Genomic DNA, 19060 nt, shown 5'->3' with positions numbered 1-19060 from the left:
TAAATATCTTCCCAACATTAAGGCTAAGTTCCCTTTTCCAAGAGGTTGCCCAAGACTTAAATGCACTTGTCTGGTTTCATGAACATCTCCCCACTTCCCCACCCTCCACATGCAAAGAAGGGTTGCTTAGGCCCTTTCCAGCCATGTAGCCCAGCAGTCAAGTCCTGAACTTCTATCCCTTGTGGCCCCTGCTCCCTTGCCACCTCTCTGAGGATCCTTGGAGCCAGGCTGTGTGGGCGTCTCCTGTGGATCAGCTAGCAGAAAAATGTAAACCTTGGTCTCTGGCAGACCCGCTAGCCGGGCAGGCTGGCTAGAAGTGTGTGGCATGCTGATGTTCTCCAACCGAAACAGCAGCTTTAAACAGTTCATCAGGTTGGCAGCGATTGAAACAATTAGCACTCTGGAAAGGGCCATAAACTACAAGACTATTAGGAAAGATACAGTTACGGGCAGGAACCACCTGATTAGGGATGAAGAATTCTGAGTGGCTTAATTTTAATACTATCAGAAAGGTTAATATTTAATTACAAATTATAATCTCTTTATCCATGCTGTCTTAATATATCTTCATACACACTGGAAATAGGAGAGTATCTGCTGATTTGCTACTGTAGAAAGGAGGGGCCCTAGTAGAAGACCGGTGATATGGGTACTTTCTAGGCGGAACATCTAAATAGGAGACAGAGTTTACTCCCATTCAGGGTGTCCCCCAGGTGTCTTCCATCAGCACACGCCTGTGTGTCCTGCCTACACCTGCTGTTTGACAGTGAGCTGTGGTGCACCAAGCTCCAGAGCCAGGGGCCCTTGACTGGAGTTCCAGCTGTTTTCTCAGGGCAGAACTCTCCAGCTGTGTCTGAGGTTGTGTTGAGCGTCACCTTTCTCCTGTCCCCAGCAGTGTCCTCCTGCTGTGTGTGCTCACCTGACCCTGTGAGGAGCTTAGCGCAGTGCTGGCTTAGGTCTGCTGTTTAGTTGAGAGAACTGAAGCCCTGCAGTAGAGGCGTGAACCTGGAGTTCAGCCTTCCGCTCTTTTCTTAGTACCATATTCTCTGCTGCTCTGGGGTGAGGATTTAAACTGTTGAAATGTTTCACAAAGGAAAATGAGGTGCCTAACAGCCCCCCCAAACACTTACTAAATCCTAGATGATTCTTCTATAAAACCCCTGATCTGTGCAGTCCCCTGGGCCAACTCATTACAGAATGTGTTTACACAGACATTGTCTGCCCATGAAACATTCGTGTTTGAAGCATGCCTTCAAAATCCAAGAGTACCCTGGACTGTAAGCTGACTAACCAGTATTCCTGGCACCTCCTGGACACTCCATAAAGCAAAAAGTATTAGGTTTGAGCCCTGTGTCCCATGGGTCATCACAGGCAGGAGCTCTCTTCCTGTGCCACCCAAGGTGGCTCATGAACTGAACTGAGCGCTGGCCTGCCTCTCTGCTCCTCATTTTACTGGTTTGTGAAGAGACGCTAGTGCCTCACCACCTCACAAGACATTGTAGCCGTACATTGGTAGCAGGTCCACTTGTGCGCTTGTTGGCTTTACTTCCCTCAGCTTCTGCACTGATTCGCCCCGGCTGCACAGCCTTGTTAGCTCTCATCAGAGTTAATAATCCTTGAGAAAGAACCTTTGTTCTGTGACGTCGTCATAAGGTCAGGTACTAGAGCCCAAAAGACTTTTGAGTGTTAGTGTCTGTATGGTTACAGGGTAAGAACTAGTATTTGGTCTCCTCCCCTGTGGAATTGGCTGAGACTCTGTTTCACCAGTGTCTACGTAGTAGGTTCCGTAATGCTCCATAGCCCATTAGATCACTGAGACAGTGATGGCAAATGGTGACCGCCATTTCTCAGAGCGTTACTCAGAGTGCAGTCAGTACCTGTTGGATGAGCTCTTGGTTGCTGTTATCTCACTGTGTACACAGCACCAGGTTAAAGTCACATGTCACCAAACAGGCAGTAGTGGTGCATGCCTTTAGTCTTGGCACTCAGGAGGCAGAGGCAGGCAGTTTTCTGTGAGTTCAAGGCCAGTTTAAAGCTAGTTCCAGGACAGCCAGAGCTGCTACACAGAGAAACCTGGGGCGGGGGGTATCACATGTAACCAGAAAGATTCTAGCCAAGAATATTAAGCCCAAAAACTTGTACAAGCTACTTAGCAAGACTCTGAAATAGACTCCAGAGTAACTGGGGTGAGAGCACTTGACATAGGAACCACTGCTCTGTACCTTGTGGACCCTGTGACAGCCCTTCTGAGCACAAACCTCTGAGCCTTCCAAGTGAAGGCTTCTGAGAACCCAGCTGGTTGGAAGAGGAGGAAATGAAGCACAGTACTTGTCATAATTAGAAACTTAACAGCAAAGCCTGCCTGACCTTCGTTTCCTGCTTACCACAGGCTTATAGTTCTAAGGCAAGTAATAGCTTCCTCAGGACATTGCTGGGCAGGTAGCAAACCCAGCAGATGTGAACTGCTGTCATCAGACGCGCATCTATGACTCTCCTCCAGATTTTTGCTCTCGCAGTCAGCACTCTGAACCTTTCCAGAAACTTCTGTGAATGAGCTGATGAGATGCTCTTGGAAATGTTGCTCATGCCCCATGAACTGAGAGCAGTCCCCACCCCACATAGCCTTAATAATAGTCTTTCCTTCGTACTTTCTTAGGTCTCTGTTTAGGCCCCAGCTGACTCGAGGAGAGGAGTCAAGAGCCTAGTGTTGCCCAAGAGAGACTGACTGCAGGGCTAAAGCCACAGTCAGTGACAGCGCTGGCTCTGAGCACCTCCCTCCAGCCTGTACCTGCGTACAGTGACAGGACAGATAACTCAGACCACTTTGCTGAGTGCCTGGCCAGAATATCGCTGTGCATGCCGCCTCCTGAGTGTCCTGCTGCCGTGTGCCCCCAGCTCCGGGGAGCAGCAGAACTCTACATTCTATAAGAGTTCGGGAAGGAGAGCGGAGCAGAAGTTTTCAGTAGCCAGGTGCCCGTGACAAGGAAGGGCTTCTCTACCTCTGCCAGATCACATGCCCTAGCATCTTTCCTGGCACTAACTGTGACCTTCTCCCTGAAGGGCTGTGTTCTGAGCCACATGCCCATGGTGGAGAGAGGAGACCTGCAGCGCTATCATAGACACCTAAGGGGAAATGAAAACAATAGCTGGTGCCATAGGCCTCCCACAGCCTTGCAAAGGCCAGGAGCTATGGAACCCTGTCCTTCATCTTCGCTGGTGCTACCGGCTCTGCTCAGACAGCTGCTCCTCAGAGATGAGAGTGTCAGTTCTGAGTGCGTGTGGAGCATCCTCTGAGAACGTGGGAGGGGGAGACCAATAGAAGCTACCTGAGGGAAGAGACATGGTGAACCATATTTCAGAAGGCAGAGATGTGATCTGCCTTGCTAAGGTAGAAAATGAAGGGGTCAGGAAGGAGAGTGAGTGAAAACAGAAAGTGCACTTGGGATGGCAGACATCTCAAGCTACTATGGCCTAGAGGCCTAGGATAGTTGAGGGCTCTGGCCTGGGTCCTTCCCCTGCCTCCTGTCTCACATTGACAGCCCTCCTGCTTTTTTCCATGCAGGGTTTCATCCGGCTCGACATGTCTGAGTTCCAGGAGCGACATGAGGTGAGACAAAGTCTCAGGGAAGTGTGGCTAAGAGGGCTTGTTTCATGGCTACTTTTGTGTCTTGTTTGACTTGTCAGTCGAGCCCTTGGCTTCCAGTAAAATCAGCATCCCTAGGGTCTGTCCTGGGGCATGGGGGTCACATGTGCAATAGAGTCAGTGGTGTCTTCTACACCACATTTGTTCTGAAGGAAACTGGCCCTGTTAATACTGCATGCAGCCATCTTCCCACACTGGGAACACATTGTAGGCTAAGAACACAAAAAGAAGCCGGGCGGTGGTGGCGCACACCTTTAATCCCAGCACTCAGGAGGCAGAGGCAGGCCAATCTCTGATTTCTAGTTAGGTCTTCAGAGTCTGGTCTGTAGAGCAAGTTCTGGGACATCCAAGGCTATACAGAGAAGCCCTATCAAAGAGAGAGAGAGACAGAGAGAGACCTTCCTAATATGTTTTTGCCCTATACCAGGTAGCCAAGTTTATTGGCTCTCCACCAGGCTACATCGGACATGAAGAGGGTGGCCAGCTGACCAAGAAGCTGAAACAGTGCCCCAACGCAGTTGTCCTCTTTGATGAAGTGGACAAGGCCCATCCAGATGTGCTCACCATTATGCTGCAGCTGTTTGATGAGGTAAGAGCAGACTAGGCCAAGGTGAAGAGTAGGGACACAGCATTAATGGGGGTTGCAGGCAACAGGAGCCTAGGCCCAGAGCCTGTCTGGTTGATCCTCTCTTTACTGCTCTCTCCTCCCATGTATACTTAGTTACCTGGGCAGTGTGACTCCCCTCTCGGGGCAGGCCCACATGAGGCACTTGAAAGGAAACCAGCCAGATTTCATGGCTCCCAAGCTGCCTTCCAGAGGTGCCATGGGGTAGGGGTGAGGGAGACAGGAAGTTTAGGTCTAGCCCTGCTCCTGACTGACTTTATAACCGTCACTGCTCATCTCTAATATCAGTGACAAACAAGGAGGTTGGAAGTTGCAGTATTGCATGTGTGCGTGCATGCGTGTGTGTGTGTGTGTGTGTGTGTGTGTGTGTGTGTGTGTGTGTGTGTGTCTGTTGCCCACAGAGGCCAGAAGAGGGCATCAGAAGTTACAGATAGTAATTACTATGTGGGTTCTGGGAATCAAACATAGGTCCTTTGGACAAGTAGCCAGTGCTCTTAACTGCTGAGCCAGTTTTCTGGGTCTGCACTAGTTCTTTATTTGTAATGAAATTGTATGACTGGTGTTCATAGGGCCCATCTTCTTACAGACTGGGCAGTCCTTCCACTAGTTAGGGTGAGCTAGAAATAAGAACTTGCTCTTTTTTTTTTTTTTTTTGAAACAGGGTTTCTCTGTAGCTTTGGAGCCTGTCCTGGAACTTGCTCCCATAGACCAGACTGACCTTGAACTCACAGAGATTAGCCTGCCTCTGCCTCTGCCTCCTGGGATTAAAGGTGTATGCCACCACTGCCCAGCAAGAACTTGCTTTTCTTGGTGCATTTGATGTGTACCTCTAGTAAAGATTTACAGACATCTTTGCTGGTTACTGTGATAGCTAGGAAGAAATTAGCTGATTTTTTACAAGCAAAAATACCAAAGTTCAGAGAAGGTATAGATGGTGAGTGCACAGCGACAGAGCCTCTGTGGATACACGTGACCCTGTGCCTGTCTCCTTGAGAGGGTAGGCTCTACCCATTTCAGGGTCCCTGCCCTACCAGGAGATGCTAAGAGCTGTACTAGCTGGCATTATGTGCAGATGGGGTCACTTTAGTCTTTGGTCCCCTCCAGCTTTGCTTCCCGTGCCCCATGAAGCACAGGGAGAGACTCTCCAAGAGCAATTAACAATTTAGGCACCAAGTCACAGGATCCAAATGTCCCTCCCTACCAGCTGCAACTGCCTTCCACCAACAGGCCCGAGTACATTCGGGTGACTGGCCCTTCATCTTCTGCAGGACAGCTGTCTGGGAAGACGACAGCACACCTGGGGGAAAGGCCAGTCTGCCCCTGTCCTGCCACAGGGCTCCACTAAGGGCTTTTTAGGAAGCTCTAGCACAGAGCCCAGCTTGCTAGTGTGTGACGCCCTCGGTCGGAGCTGCGGTTGGCAGCTATGCTTGTTGAGGGCGGGGCTTCAGCTGGTGCCCTTCAGCCCTTCACCAGCCCCCAGGCCAGCAAACACTATGGGCTAACTGTAATTTTTGGTTTTTGAGACAGGGTTTCGCAGTGTAGTCTTGGCTGTCCTGGAACTTGGCTTCAAACCCAGGCCCACCTGTCTTTGCCCCCCAAGTACTAGGATTAAATATGTATACGACCATGTGCTTATGAGGTGAACACAGAGAAGGGCTGAAAGGAGAAAGCTGACACCCCCAAAGCCTCAGGGGCCTGCAGCTCTTCACAGTGCCACAGTGCCGTCAGGTGGAGAGCACAGATGAGGTAGCCAAGGACACACAGCTAGAAGGAGCCTCAGACTTGCCGGGCATTCTGCAGATCCTGGGTTCCATCCTTGGCATGTGTGCACAAGTGCTAAAGAATTCATCTGTAGCCGGGCGGTAGTGGTGCACGCCTTTAATCCCAGCACTCGGGGGTGGGGGGCGGCAGAGGCAGGCGGATCTCTGTGAGTTCGAGACCATCCGGGTCTACAAGAGCTAGTTCCAGGACAGGCTCCAAAGCCACAGAGAAACCCTGTCTTGAAAAACCAAAAAAAAAAAAAAAAAAAAAGAATTCATCTGTAGGTGCAGCACCCGGCCTAAAGCAGCTTCCATGGGAGGCAGAAAGCTCTAGACATTTGCCTGTGGGGAGAGAGTGGTGCCCACATGAGCTGATTTCTGGCCAGTGCCGAGCCATGACCTGAAGCAAGAAAATCTGCAGACCAAGCAACAGATGGAGACCCTCGTGTAGGAAGGGGACGCCTGGGGACTCGCTGTGGCTAAGAATGTGATGCATATGAACCAGCCATAGCTACTCCAGAATTTAGGGACACTCTGGTCAAAAGCTACAATTCATGATTCCTTCAGCACAGAGGCTAACAGAGGCCTCAAGGGAGGCCACGTCCATCTCAGCAGTGTTCTGTGGCACAGGAACAGTGAGGGATTAAACTGTGAGCTTAGCACGAGTCAGAGAAGGTTCAGGGAGGAAATCAGGACTCACCCCAGTGATAGGCAGTCCCCAGATTGTAGCTCTTGTCTTTATTCATGAGGTGTTGTGCAGGGCAGCAGGGCACAGCCTGCGGTGCTAATGATGAGCTGAGTGGATGGGATGCTGAGGTGGGAGCTGTGCCCAGGGACAGTAACGAGTGCAGCAGTTAGGGGCACGGGGTTCAGACTTTGGGGTGATGGAAGTCCCTGGAACCATACCAGGCCTGCCCTCCCAAGCCTGCCCTGAGAAAATCAAGAATTCTATGGCAGTTACCAAAGCACCTGAATACTTGGCTTATCTCCCGTGGACACAGCGCTATAGCCCAGCATAGAAGTCCCAGAAAATCCTGGACATCGAGGATTCATAATGATCCTAACCCTAAGTATTGGCTGGGAAGACAGGCAGCCCATAAGCCTTGGGCGAGATTTGCACCCCAGCCAGAACAAGAACAGTTTCATCTTTGGAACACATCTGAATTACCAAGAAAACTGAGGTGTGAGTGCTGAAAGTCACCTTTGGGTTAATTGTGCACTGTACCTGCTCCCCTGCCCACCTGGATCCATCCTGAGGCCCAGTTATGAGCAGAGCTTTGGTCTCTCTCACATTGAAATTGCTGCTGGGTTATTGCTAGGTCCGGGACAGCAGTGCATGAACCCAGGCCTCAGAGATGGGCTTGAAAAGCCAGTGTGGACCACACAAAGTGAGGTGCCAGGTGCACATGCTTGGCTATGTCATATAGGCACGCAGACTTGGCTCTCCCACCGACTCCGTCATCTTAGAGCCAGTGAACTGGGGCAAGAGCAGAGAGCTCAAGGACTGACCCTGCTTCCTTTGCCCTCACCTTTGGGGGCCGGAATTGAAAAACAAGGAACAGGAACAAGCCCTGAAAGCAGGCCCAGCACTAGGGATTCTTGCCAGCGCAGACTGCAGAAGCAGAGGCTACGTCTGACTCATTCTCGTGCCGTCAGCGAAGGGGAAAGCATGGCGACAGGTTTAGGCTGGAGCAGGAGTCCACCATAGCTCAGTGATCTGTCCCCAGGGCCATGTTCTCTCATTCCGTCGTACCTCAGACAAATCCAGGCAGAGATTGTCTTCCACTCCCTCACACTTGTCTCCAGTAAGAAGCAAAGGATTCAAACTAAGTTTGGCCTAGAAAGAAAGCCAGTGAGGAGGGCATGAGGCTCGGAGTGCTGGACGCCTGGGCCAGGTACTGACCCTGGACAGTGATGAGCAGCCTGGCCTCTCCCCAGGGGTCCTGGATGGAGTAGAGCACTGCAGTGACAGTGGCCTGGCCTGTGTGCCCTGCCACCGCTGTCACACTGCCCATTGTTAGTGTACAGATGACCAGGCCTCTGCCCCTTCACCCGGCTGCTTTCAGACCCTGTACTTTTAGTCCTGTTTCTTCCCTTTGCTCCTTTTCCTATTCTTTGGTGTACCTGCCTCTAGGAGAGATGGCTCCCTCAATGTCACTTCTGGAAAGAACTGAAAGAACTGAAAATTCAAAAAAAAAAATTCCCAAAGTGCTTAGAGGACCCTCCCCATCTATTCCTCCTTGCCAGCATGGAGGACAACTCCAAAGATAGTTGAATACGGTGGTCTACACCTGTAATCCCAGCACTAGGGAAATGGAGGCAGGAGCATCAGGAATTCAAGTTCATCGTCAACTACATAATAAGTATGAAGCTAGGCATGCCTGCATGGGACCCTGTCATTAAATGATAGATAGATAGATAGATAGATAGATAGATAGATAGATAGATAGATGGATGGATGGATGGATGGATGGATGGATGGATGGATGGATGGATGGATGGATACATACGCAGGCAATTAGGCAATGACTAAGAGTGCTTGCTTTTCAGTTCCTAGCAGCCATTTCATCTGGCTCACAGCTACCTGTTTCTCCAACTCCAAAGGCTCTAGTGCCCTCTTTTGACCTCTGTTGGCACCCACATGTGCATAGTGTACACTACATATTGCCTTAAAAACAAGAAATAGAAGATGTAAAAATAAGAACTGTCTGGCTCTGGCAGATGTCATTAGCACAGGAACGGCAGCTGTCCAACCACAGGCCCAGCCTGGCGTCCTGAAGCTCTTCACCAATGACCGTGTGTGGTCTGATAATCATCCTCTAAGATGCCCTCCCCTGCACTTCTGCAGTGACCTAGGCTTTCCTTCATCATCATCATCGTTTCCTGATCTCACTGACCCTCTAGGCCAGGATCATGAGAAGGCTCAGAAAGTTCCAACACAGTTAGCCTCCAAAGGAAGTGTGTTTGACTGGGAGTCAGACTGGCCACTGGAAGCCAGGAATGCTAGGTGCCAAGAGTAGGGGCACCTCACCTGGAGGCCTCGGTTGGTAAAACCATTGTCAGGATGTGAGTCATATGCCCAGAGAGCTTAGAGTGGGAGGCAGCAGCAGAGGGACTTGGGGAACAGCTGTCTGATGGAGCCTACCCAGCTACCAGCTTCATCCTTACCAGGGCCGCCTGACAGATGGCAAGGGGAAGACCATTGACTGCAAGGATGCCATCTTCATCATGACTTCCAATGTGGCCAGTGATGAGATCGCCCAACATGCACTACAGCTGAGGCAGGAAGCTTTGGAGATGAGCCGAAATCGAATTGCCGAAAACCTTGGTATGATGTGTGTCCTGGGCCATCCAGGGAGGTGATCTGAGCACAGGCATATCTGGGGCAGAAATGGAACTGAAACCCTTCGAGTAGAAAGTAGGCATCATCCCAGAGAGTAGTGGGGACAAGAGATAGTGCCCCACCTTCAGTAAAGCCCGGGTCCACCAGTTTACAGGATGGCTTCAGACCCACCCCCCAGCCCTAGGGACCAGGGAGATACATATTCAATGGGTCAGAAATTGGGGAAGTGGGCAAGGCCTCACATACAAGGGTCATGGAGATGTCATCAGAGAGAGGCCGCTTCTGCCTTTCTCCTCTAGAAGAGCCTGTAGGCCTCTTTGCTGGGTCAAAGCTGTCTTCTGCCCCAACCCAACCAAACCTGAGTCAGTGCTTTGTGGCATCTGCAAGCCAAAGAGCCTCAGAAGTCAGCTAGGTGCTCAGGACAAGGCCGGGACCTCAGACTATGGCTACATGCACTCAATAGCAAGCCCAGGTTTTTCCCTGGGGCCAGCACAGCCCCAGAGGTCCTGAGTGTGATGGCTAAGTACTTTATGATCTATCTTCACAGGGGACGTCCAGATGAGTGACAAGATCACCATCTCAAAGAACTTCAAGGAGAATGTGATCCGTCCCATTCTGAAAGTGAGTTTTTCTTTTGGCTTCCTGCTGGGGCTCTAGATATACGGAAGTTCCTGTCTCCCCAATTGGTCCAGAAACCTCCCCACTGTCACTGAGTGCCTCCACCCTTTACCTGTCTCTGCAGGCTCACTTCCGGAGAGACGAGTTTCTGGGACGGATCAATGAGATTGTCTACTTCCTCCCTTTCTGCCACTCAGAGCTTATCCAGTTGGTCAACAAGGAACTGAACTTCTGGGCCAAGAGAGTAAGAGAGGACTGACTGCCTGTGGGTGGGGATAAGATATCTGAAGCCAGTGGTCCTGGGGGCACGGTCTCTCAAGGCCCCTTCGGACCAGTGTGCCTAGAGCTAGAAGGTGCTAGGCACCATGCAGACAGTCCTCTCTCTGACCTACCTCAGGCCAAGCAGAGACACAACATCACGCTGCTGTGGGACCGCGAGGTGGCGGATGTGTTGGTTGACGGCTACAACGTCCACTATGGCGCCCGCTCCATCAAGCACGAGGTGAGCACAGAGGCCGAGACAGACACGGAACCTCTACACCTCCCCCCGGTGCCCTGGTGCTTCCATGCTCAGCCAGTCTCCCTGAAATTATCCATAACAGCAGTGAACAGAAGCCCCTTCAGAACTAAAAATAAAAAATGATCAATTCAGACTAGTCTCTAGTCGGGTGGTGGTGGCGCATGCCTTTAATCTTAGCACTCAGGAGGCAGAGGCAGGTGGATCTCTGAGCTCAAGGCCAACCTGGTCTACAGAGCTAGTTCTAGGACATCCAGGGTTACAGAGAGAAACCCTGTCTCAGAAACAAAACAAAACACTAGTCTCTAAGCAGGGTGAATAAGTATGAATCCTCATTAGAAGGACCTGGACTGAGAGACTCCGAAAACTAACGCCATGGAGCCTTTAGCAGTTACTGGTGAGCTAGTTGCCATTAAAGCTCAATTTGCAAGTAAGAACTGCGGCTCTGAGGTTTGTGACTTGCCCAGACAGTAAGCCATAGAGGCCAGCTCCTGGCTGAAGCTGCAGGTCAGGTGCAGGCTAAGGCAGTGATGGCCCTATCACCTTCCTCCACCTGCAGGTAGAGCGCCGTGTGGTAAACCAGCTGGCAGCAGCCTATGAGCAGGACCTACTGCCAGGGGGCTGCACCCTGCGCATCACCGTGGAGGACTCGGACAAGCAGCTCCTCAAGAGCCCTGACCTGCCTTCACCCGAGGCTGAGAAGCGTCCGCCCACACTGCGTCTGGAGATCATTGATAAGGACAGCAAGACCCGCAAACTGGACATCCGGGCACCACTCCACCCTGAAAAAGTGTGCTACACCATCTAGCATCCGCCTGCCTGTGTGTACCCTGAACATCTAATAAAGACCCCTTGCTGTGACATGGCAACTGACGTGCCGTCCCCTCATGCCTCCCCAAGGCCCAGGCCCTCCCCTGCCTTCTTGGTTGTGAGGTTCACGGTCTGTTGTGATCTCCAAGCAGGAACAGGAAGGCCTGGTCTGCGCTTCAGTGCGAACTCCGTTCCATGTCGTCAGAACAGGAACATATTGCCAGAAGACCAGAAGCATGGCAACAGAAACTGAGTGTGGCTGGAAGAAGACAGGGCCAGGCGGTTTTGTGCACCTCTGCTTGTGCTGACGCAGCGTGTCCCCATGGGGGTGAGGAAGGCAAGAGCTCCGGGCACGGGTGACTCTGTAGTCTACAGCTCTTTCCCGTGCCCGTAGCTCTCTATCGTGCCCACCCTGGAGTCCAGCCTATAGGGCACCCATAGGTCTGAGTGGTTCCTGCCATCCTCTGGGATGGGACTGTGGTCCCTGATGACCAAATTCAGCAGGCTGGCAGTACAGGTACTGGAAAGCTGTATGGGAGCAAGGTTAGGGTCAGGCTCCGTGTAGGTGGACATAGAGTGTGCCTCAGCGCTGTCTCTTAACTGCTGTCCCAGCCAGGTGAGTCAGGATTGAGCCTGCCGGTACCTCAGTGTGGCATGTCCACTGCAGACAGCACGACATCATGTGTGTTTCAGCCCAGCCAGGCAGGATACAACAGACCTGGCAGAAGCCACCAGTTGGCACTGTTTCCTACAGGATTTGGGTAGAGCCCTCCGTCCACCAGGGTGCAGAGATAGGGCTGAAGTCAGTGTCATGGGTCATAGAAGAATGTCACGACAAGATGGTCAGGCCAGAGCATGAGTGCCCAGCTCTGTGTGGTACCGCCCAGCTCCTCAGGCAGCCTGTTCATCTCTACCTCAGTAATTTATTCTCTTTTTTATTTTGAAATTGTTTAGACTTATAGAAAATTCTCCCCCTCCCCTCTGAAACCTTTCAGTCAGCCACTCCTCCTGTCATTCGGCGCGGATAATGACCAGACCAGGGCCGGGACGCACACTGCCACATGCTCCTGCCCAGAAACCCCACATTGCCTTTTCTTTCCATTTCTTCCTCCTGTCTGCCTGAGGCAGTTTCTGTGTCCTTGCTCGTTTTTAAAGAGTCCTTCAGCTTGGGTTTGTCTGATGTCACTGATGAGCCTGAGGTCTGCATCCTTGGCAGGATGACCACAGAAGCCATCTGCCCTGCTGCTCCCAGCACCTGCACTGGTAACTGTAATCTTGAGACTAGGGTTGTCTGTGGAAGGATTCTCTACTGTAAAATTGTAAACTTTCAGGCTGGGGTGTGGCTCAGTAATAGACCTTGCCTAATATGCCTGAGGGCCTGGGTTTGATTCCCAACACCACAGAAATAAATAAGTGTATATATAAATGAATAGTTTTCCTCTGGAAATGAAATCAAACCAAATATATTGTCTTATGCCTGGACTCCCAGCAGTTGGGAAGTTGAGGTAGGGTTGTCACAAGTTTGAGGCTGCCATCTGCTGCATAGTGAGTTCTAGACCAATCTAAGCTATGTAGTAAAACCCTGTCTCCAAATAGAAAGAGCCAAGCAGGTAGAGCTCTGAATTCTAGACTGGCCTGGTCTGCAGAGTGAGCTCCAGGCCAGCCAGAGCTACATAGTGAGACCCTGTCAAAAGGGGGGGAGGGGGCTGTAATATGGCTCAGCAGGTTAAGGAGCTTGCTGCACAACCTGATGATTTGAGTTCAATCCCTGGAACCCATATAAAGATGGAAGGAGAGAACCAACTTCAAAAAAATTGTCCTCTGGGTACTGAAGAGATATCTCAGAGGTTAAGAGCACTGACTGCTCTTCCAGAGGTCCTGAGTCCAATTCCCAGCAGCCACATGGTGGCTCACAACCATCTGTAATGAAATCTGGTGCCCTCTTCTGGTGTACAGGCAGAACACTGTATACATAATAAAATCTTTTTAAAAATTGCCCTCTGACCTCCACACACATACAGTGGCATGAATGCCCCCATACACACATTATTTCATAATAATAATAAATTTAAAAAGGGATAAAATGTTCTGGGCAGATACTTGAAGCCGTTTGAATGTCACATATGTAGAATTTTTCTTAGTGTTGTGTTCATCTCAGCTGTTTTACTGCTGTGCTTACTGTATTCCTTATGACGACTTTGCTGTCCTTATTCATGTGTATCTATTAATGAGTATTCTGTTCTAAAGACTTTTACCTCATTTATCCAGTTCTGACTGATACGTTGGCTCTACTGTGGTAGGAAGGATGCTGATCGTGCAGCCCTGCTTGGCTCCTTCCACTCTGCCCTTGTGTCCAGCCTCACAGCCTCAAGTTCCGGCACCATAGACTTCTGGGCTCACTCACCGTCTCCTTTTATTGTATGGACCAATGGTTTCTTGATACTTCAGGAGTAAGATCTGGACGCCAGGGATGTTCGTGGTGTCCAGACCCTCCCAGCAGATGCACCGGGAACTAAAGATACATGCATATACATATGTCTGGTTGTATCTCTTCATCTATGTTATGAAAAAATCATGAGTTCCAAGTGGTGCCTATAGTCCAATCTAATACTATAATGTGTGGTAGCCTTTTTTTTTTTTTTAGATTTATGTGTATTAGTGTTTTGCACGCATGTATGTATCTGGTGGCCAGAAGAAAGTGTTTTATACCCTGGAACTAGAGTTACAGACAATATTGAGCCACCATGTGGGTGCTGAGATTTGAACTTGGTCTTCTGAGAAAGCAGCTAGACCTCTTAACCACTGGGCCATTGCTCCAGCACATGCAGTGGCCTTCTTAAAACCTTACTATTCCTTTTCGGTTTCTTTCCTTTTCTTCCTCTGTGGTGTCAGACTGCCCTTAGAGCAATGGTTCTCAGCCTGTAGATTGTGACCCCTCTGGGGTGTCAAATAACCCTTTCACAGGGGTTGCCTAAGACCATCCTGTATAGCAGATATTTGCATTATGATTAATAACAGTATCAAAATTACAGTTATGAAGTAACAACAAAAATAATTTTATGGGCCAGGTGGTGGTGGTGCATGACTTTAATCCCAGCACTCGGGAGGCAGAGGCAGGAGGATCTCTGTGAGTTCAAGGCCACAGCATCAGGAAGGTTGAGGACTGCTCCCTTAGATGCTCTAACTGTATTAAAGGATCACAGCATCGGGAAGGTTGAGGACCGCTCCCTTAGATGCTCTAAGTCAGTTGGGCAGTGCACATCCCTATGCCTTATTCCTATTGAATAATCAATTGTGGACAAAAATAACTGGAATTAAACTCAAAACTAGATAATTTTTGTGCCTGGAAACCCCTTGGCTATCTTCCTGGTCATAGCATGGGGAACAGACTAGACCCTTGCTTGGACTCTGGCCAGACCCTTGGTTATGCTGTGCTCTCGTCCAGGACTGGAGCACATCCTGGCTCAGCCTGCATGCCCCTCTTGTTCTGTGGTCAGTCTTTGTCACTAGAACGCAAGCTCCAAGAGGGCAGATGCTGTCACAGAACCTGCCATGTCACGGTGCCAGCATGCACCCAGGCGCCCCAGGAATATTAGATGATATTGTTTATTCATTGTTAGCCAGGAAGTGGAACGCACCAGGGGTGATCTGAGCAAGCAGAGCAAGGTGACAGCAGGCATCCCATGGAGGGTCCTGTCGTTCATGACTGTGGTGCAAAGAGAAAGGCTGAGCAGAGCATGGTTCAAACCTGTAATCCCTGGGGGTGAGGGGGGCACTCTGGCAAGAGGGGTGTACTGATTGTTTTAGATTCGGTGAGGAGGCAAAATAAACATTTAGGGGCTAAACTGATGGATAAAGAGTCCTTAAGCCCTTGCAGAGGACCTGGATTCCGTTCTCAGCACCCACATGTCTGAAACTCCAGTTCCAGGGAATCCTAACCTCTTCTGGCTCCCACAGGCTCCTGTGATTTGGTGCACACATGAACTCATGAACATACCCATTAAAATAAAAACACTGAGGACATCTAAACCTGAACGTTTTCTCGAAGTAAGTCTTAATAAACAGGGACTGGGGAGATAGGTCAGTGGTTAAGAGATTCAATTCCCAGCACCCACATGGCAGCTCACAACTGTCTGTAACTCCAGTTTCAGGCGACCCAACACCCTTATACAGGCATACACAGAGGCAAAACACCAATGCATATAAAATAAAAAATAATTTTTAAAAACAATCTTAAGAAATAGGCAGAAAATGGACAATCAAAGCTGAAGTTTAGGAGGGAAAAATAAGATAAAAAAAATTAACTAGCTAGGCAGTGGTGGCACACTCCCTTAATTCCAGCACTTGGGAGGAAGAGGCAGGCAGATCAGTGAGTTCAAGGCCAGCCTGGTCTACAAAGAAAGTTCTAGGACAACCAGGACCTTTACACAAAAAAATCCTGTCTCAAAAAAAAAAAAAAAAACTGCAAAAGAAAATAATCATAATACTAATAATTAACTAGCCAAATGTGGGATCTCACCTATAGCCCCAGCACTGAGGAGGCTGAAGCGGATGGATCTTCATGAATTAGCTGAAAGTGTCAGTTAAATAGGGAAAGTTTCCTGAGCCAGCTAAAGGAAAAGAGAACCCAGAAAAAACCAAAAATGCATGTCAACCGCATGTTAATCTTCTCAGTATTGTTCAATTTTAGTATATGTGCTGCGGTCAGGATGTATGAGAAAAGAATAAAACAAAACCAGCAAAACAATAAGCAACTTAAAACAACAACCAAAAAAGGCCAAAAATGAAAATCCAAGATTAGGAGTGTGGAATTAGATATAATCAGAAAATGGGGAAATATTTTTTTTATAATTTCACAGTATCAGGTTGTCTAGGAACACTGGCTCTAGATGCAGTCTGTTGGGCTGGCGTGTAGCTAGTGACAGAGATCACTGAGCCGTGTGAGGCTGTGTCTAGTCACTAGCACCACAGAAAACTTCCTGCGTTGGTTTGCTTTTGTTTGGCTGGTTGGGTTCAGGGTTTTTGTTTTGTTTTGTTTTGTGGCTTGGATTTTTTGTGTATTTTTTTTGTGCTTTTTAAAATAGGATCTTACTGTATAGACCTGGCTGGCTTTGAACTTGAGAGATCTGCCTGCCTCTGCCTCCCCACTGCTGGGATTAATGGTGTGTACCACCACACCTCGCCACAAAAAGCATTTCAGTTAAACTTGTGTGGGTTTGTTTTCGGGCTTGGGGGAGGGGTATGTGGAGATGTCAGGGTCAGCCTCAGGTTGTTACTCAGTAGCCATTTGCCCTGGGTTTTTTGTTAGTACATTACATTTTATCAGTATTGTTACTTATTTCGGGTGTGGAAAGGAGGAAACATGTATGCCGTGGGCGTGCATATGAAGGTCAGTTCTCTTGAAGGTTTGGGTACAGCCAGCTTTACCTACTGAACTATCCCATGACCTAGAATTTCTGAGACCGGCTCACTGGAGTGGAGACTGAGCTGACTGCCAGGGACCTTCCTGCCTCCCTTGGCAGTGCTGTGGTTATATTTATATATGTACTGGTTAGTGTCAACTTGACATAAACTGAAGTCACCTGGGAAAAGAGGAGCTGCCTCCATTTGGCTAGCCAGTGGGCAAGTCTGGGAGGCATTTTTTAATTGCAAATTTAAGTAGGAGGAGCCAGCCTTGTGTGGGCAAAGAGTGGTGGTGGGACCATAGTGGCTCATTCTTGTCATCCCAGCACTTGGGAGGTGGAAGCAGGAGGATCCTCCCTGGGTAGTGACTTATGAGGCCTGAGCTATATGAGACCCCTTGTAACAATACATAACAGACCCACATGTACTCAGACTTGGCAAAGGTGACCGAAAGAACCCAGTCTCCCTCTGACTGGATGCGGAAAGCCAGGCGAGTTGAACTGTAGACGCTGGTTTCACGAGGGCCTGCAGCTGCTGCCCAGATTAATTGTGACTATGGAAGAGAGTCCTTATATTTAGAAAATATAAAGGCACCGCTTCAGGAGCCTGAGTTTTTCGTGCATGCTGTACACCAAGGAGGAACAGCAGTCAGCATTTGGAGTCTCCAGAAAGGTATGCAGAAATTCTTTGTATTATTTTTGCAAACTTTTCTGCAAATTTAGAACTACTTCAAAATTAAGGTTTTTAAATGAAAGATGAGCACCAGTGTGTGTAGTTTTGTGTGAGGTTTGATAGCCTGATGACCAGTTTCGAGTGGGATTTCTTAAACCTGAGTTGAAAATATTTGTATATGATAGAACACCAAAAAACTAATAACTGTTGTGCTTTTAAGCACTAAGCCTGTCTTGAGAGGCTGAAGTAGGACACTGCCTAGAAGGCTCCATTCGTGGAGAATACCAGTTGGTACAGATGTTGGGGAGTAGATTCTCTTGTTCTGATGTACAGCTGTGTGTTTAGAGCATCCAAAGGGCAGTCGTGAAAACCTACCAGCATTACGGATATTTGGTGAGTGACTAAATAAAAGCTGAATGCACAAAAAAATCTCTCTATTCTGCCGGCGTATTAGCCGCTTTTCTGTGGCTGTGATAAACACCACGACCAGCAGTTTACAAGAGAAAAGGTCGATTTGGGGCTGACAGTCCCAGAGGGATGAGCCCTTCACCGTCGCTGCCAGGAATGACCTAAGGAGGCAGCACCACGCCTGCACGTGAGGGATCACATCCTCCACCGTAAACAGCGGAGAACGAAACCTCAAACTTCACGCCCAGTGATGCTTTCCCCCAACAAGGCCACACCTGAGTGTCCCAGGCTGGGGACCAAGTGTTCCAATTATCAGAATACAGGGAGCACATTTCGTTCAGACTATCACAACCAGTAACGAAGCATTCGGATCTCGGCGGCGTCAGGTGGGTGATGCAGTCACTCAGGCGTTGATGTCCACACAAAGGAGCAACAGCTGGACATCTTAGGGACAGTAGTGGAAAGGAAATGTCGAAATATTCACCTTTAGACAAGTTTTAAACCACATTACTGTGCTACCTATGCAATATTATAAAGTCTTATGAAATTTAACCAAAGACAAAGTCTAAGTACCGGAGCTGTAGCTCGGTTGGTGGTGTGATCGCCTAGCGTGTGGAGTCCTGGGCTCAGCATCAACTACAGGACCAAGCTCTGGGCTACACCGGCTTTATAGTCAGACCAGATTGAGAAACTCGGGCTGATCCTTGCCACGGAGGTCACCTGCAGCAATCAAAATTTGCAAACCTCAAAAAGAGACTCCGGAGGTGAAGTGGGGAGACATTGTGTCCCATTCAAGAAAATAAGTCCATAGAAGCCATCTCTGAAAAAAGTATAATAGCAGGTTTACCTAACACCTTTGTTTTTGTTCTAGTTTTTTGAGATGAGATAGCCCTGGCTGGCCTTCAACTTACTTTGGAACCCAAGATGTTCTCAAAACGGTAGTGCTGCTAGCTCAACCTTCCCTATTCCGGGATCTCCTTAATTTTATTATATGTAGATGAATGTCTGCCTGCATGTCTCCATGGGCCACATGCAGGCTTTGTGCTCACAGAAGCAGAGGAGGGTGCCAGCCACTGAAACTGGGGTTACAGGAGGTTGTGTGTGACCTTGTGGGTGATGGGAAGTGAACCCGGGTCCGCTAGCAGAGCAATAAACACTCAACCACTGAGCCCGAATTCTTGGATCCACTCATGCACCACCATGTCCAATGAAGTAAAGTTCGCATAACTGACTTAAAGATGCTCAAATAACCAAAGACAGG

At 49.2% G+C, this 19060-nt stretch overlaps 1 protein-coding gene across 1 annotated transcript in view; it reads left to right on the top strand.

Annotated features, from left to right (window-relative positions):
• The window catches only part of Clpb (ClpB family mitochondrial disaggregase), a 131105-nt gene extending 113355 nt beyond the window's left edge, over positions 1–17750 (top strand). The window contains exons 10-16 of the mRNA XM_057778193.1: positions 3563–3607; positions 4071–4232; positions 9200–9356; positions 9919–9992; positions 10114–10233; positions 10387–10491; positions 11066–17750. Of these exons, the coding sequence (XP_057634176.1) occupies positions 3563–3607; positions 4071–4232; positions 9200–9356; positions 9919–9992; positions 10114–10233; positions 10387–10491; positions 11066–11314 (912 nt within the window). The 3' untranslated portion in view covers positions 11315–17750. The remainder of the gene's footprint in view (positions 1–3562; positions 3608–4070; positions 4233–9199; positions 9357–9918; positions 9993–10113; positions 10234–10386; positions 10492–11065) is intronic.
• The last annotated feature ends 1310 nt before the right edge of the window (positions 17751–19060 follow it).

The sequence above is a fragment of the Chionomys nivalis genome, chromosome 8 (genome assembly GCF_950005125.1).
Source record: "Chionomys nivalis chromosome 8, mChiNiv1.1, whole genome shotgun sequence".
NCBI lineage: Eukaryota > Metazoa > Chordata > Mammalia > Rodentia > Cricetidae > Chionomys > Chionomys nivalis.
The sequence above is the reverse complement of the archived record's forward strand: the minus strand, read 5'-3'. Positions and strand labels throughout refer to the sequence as shown.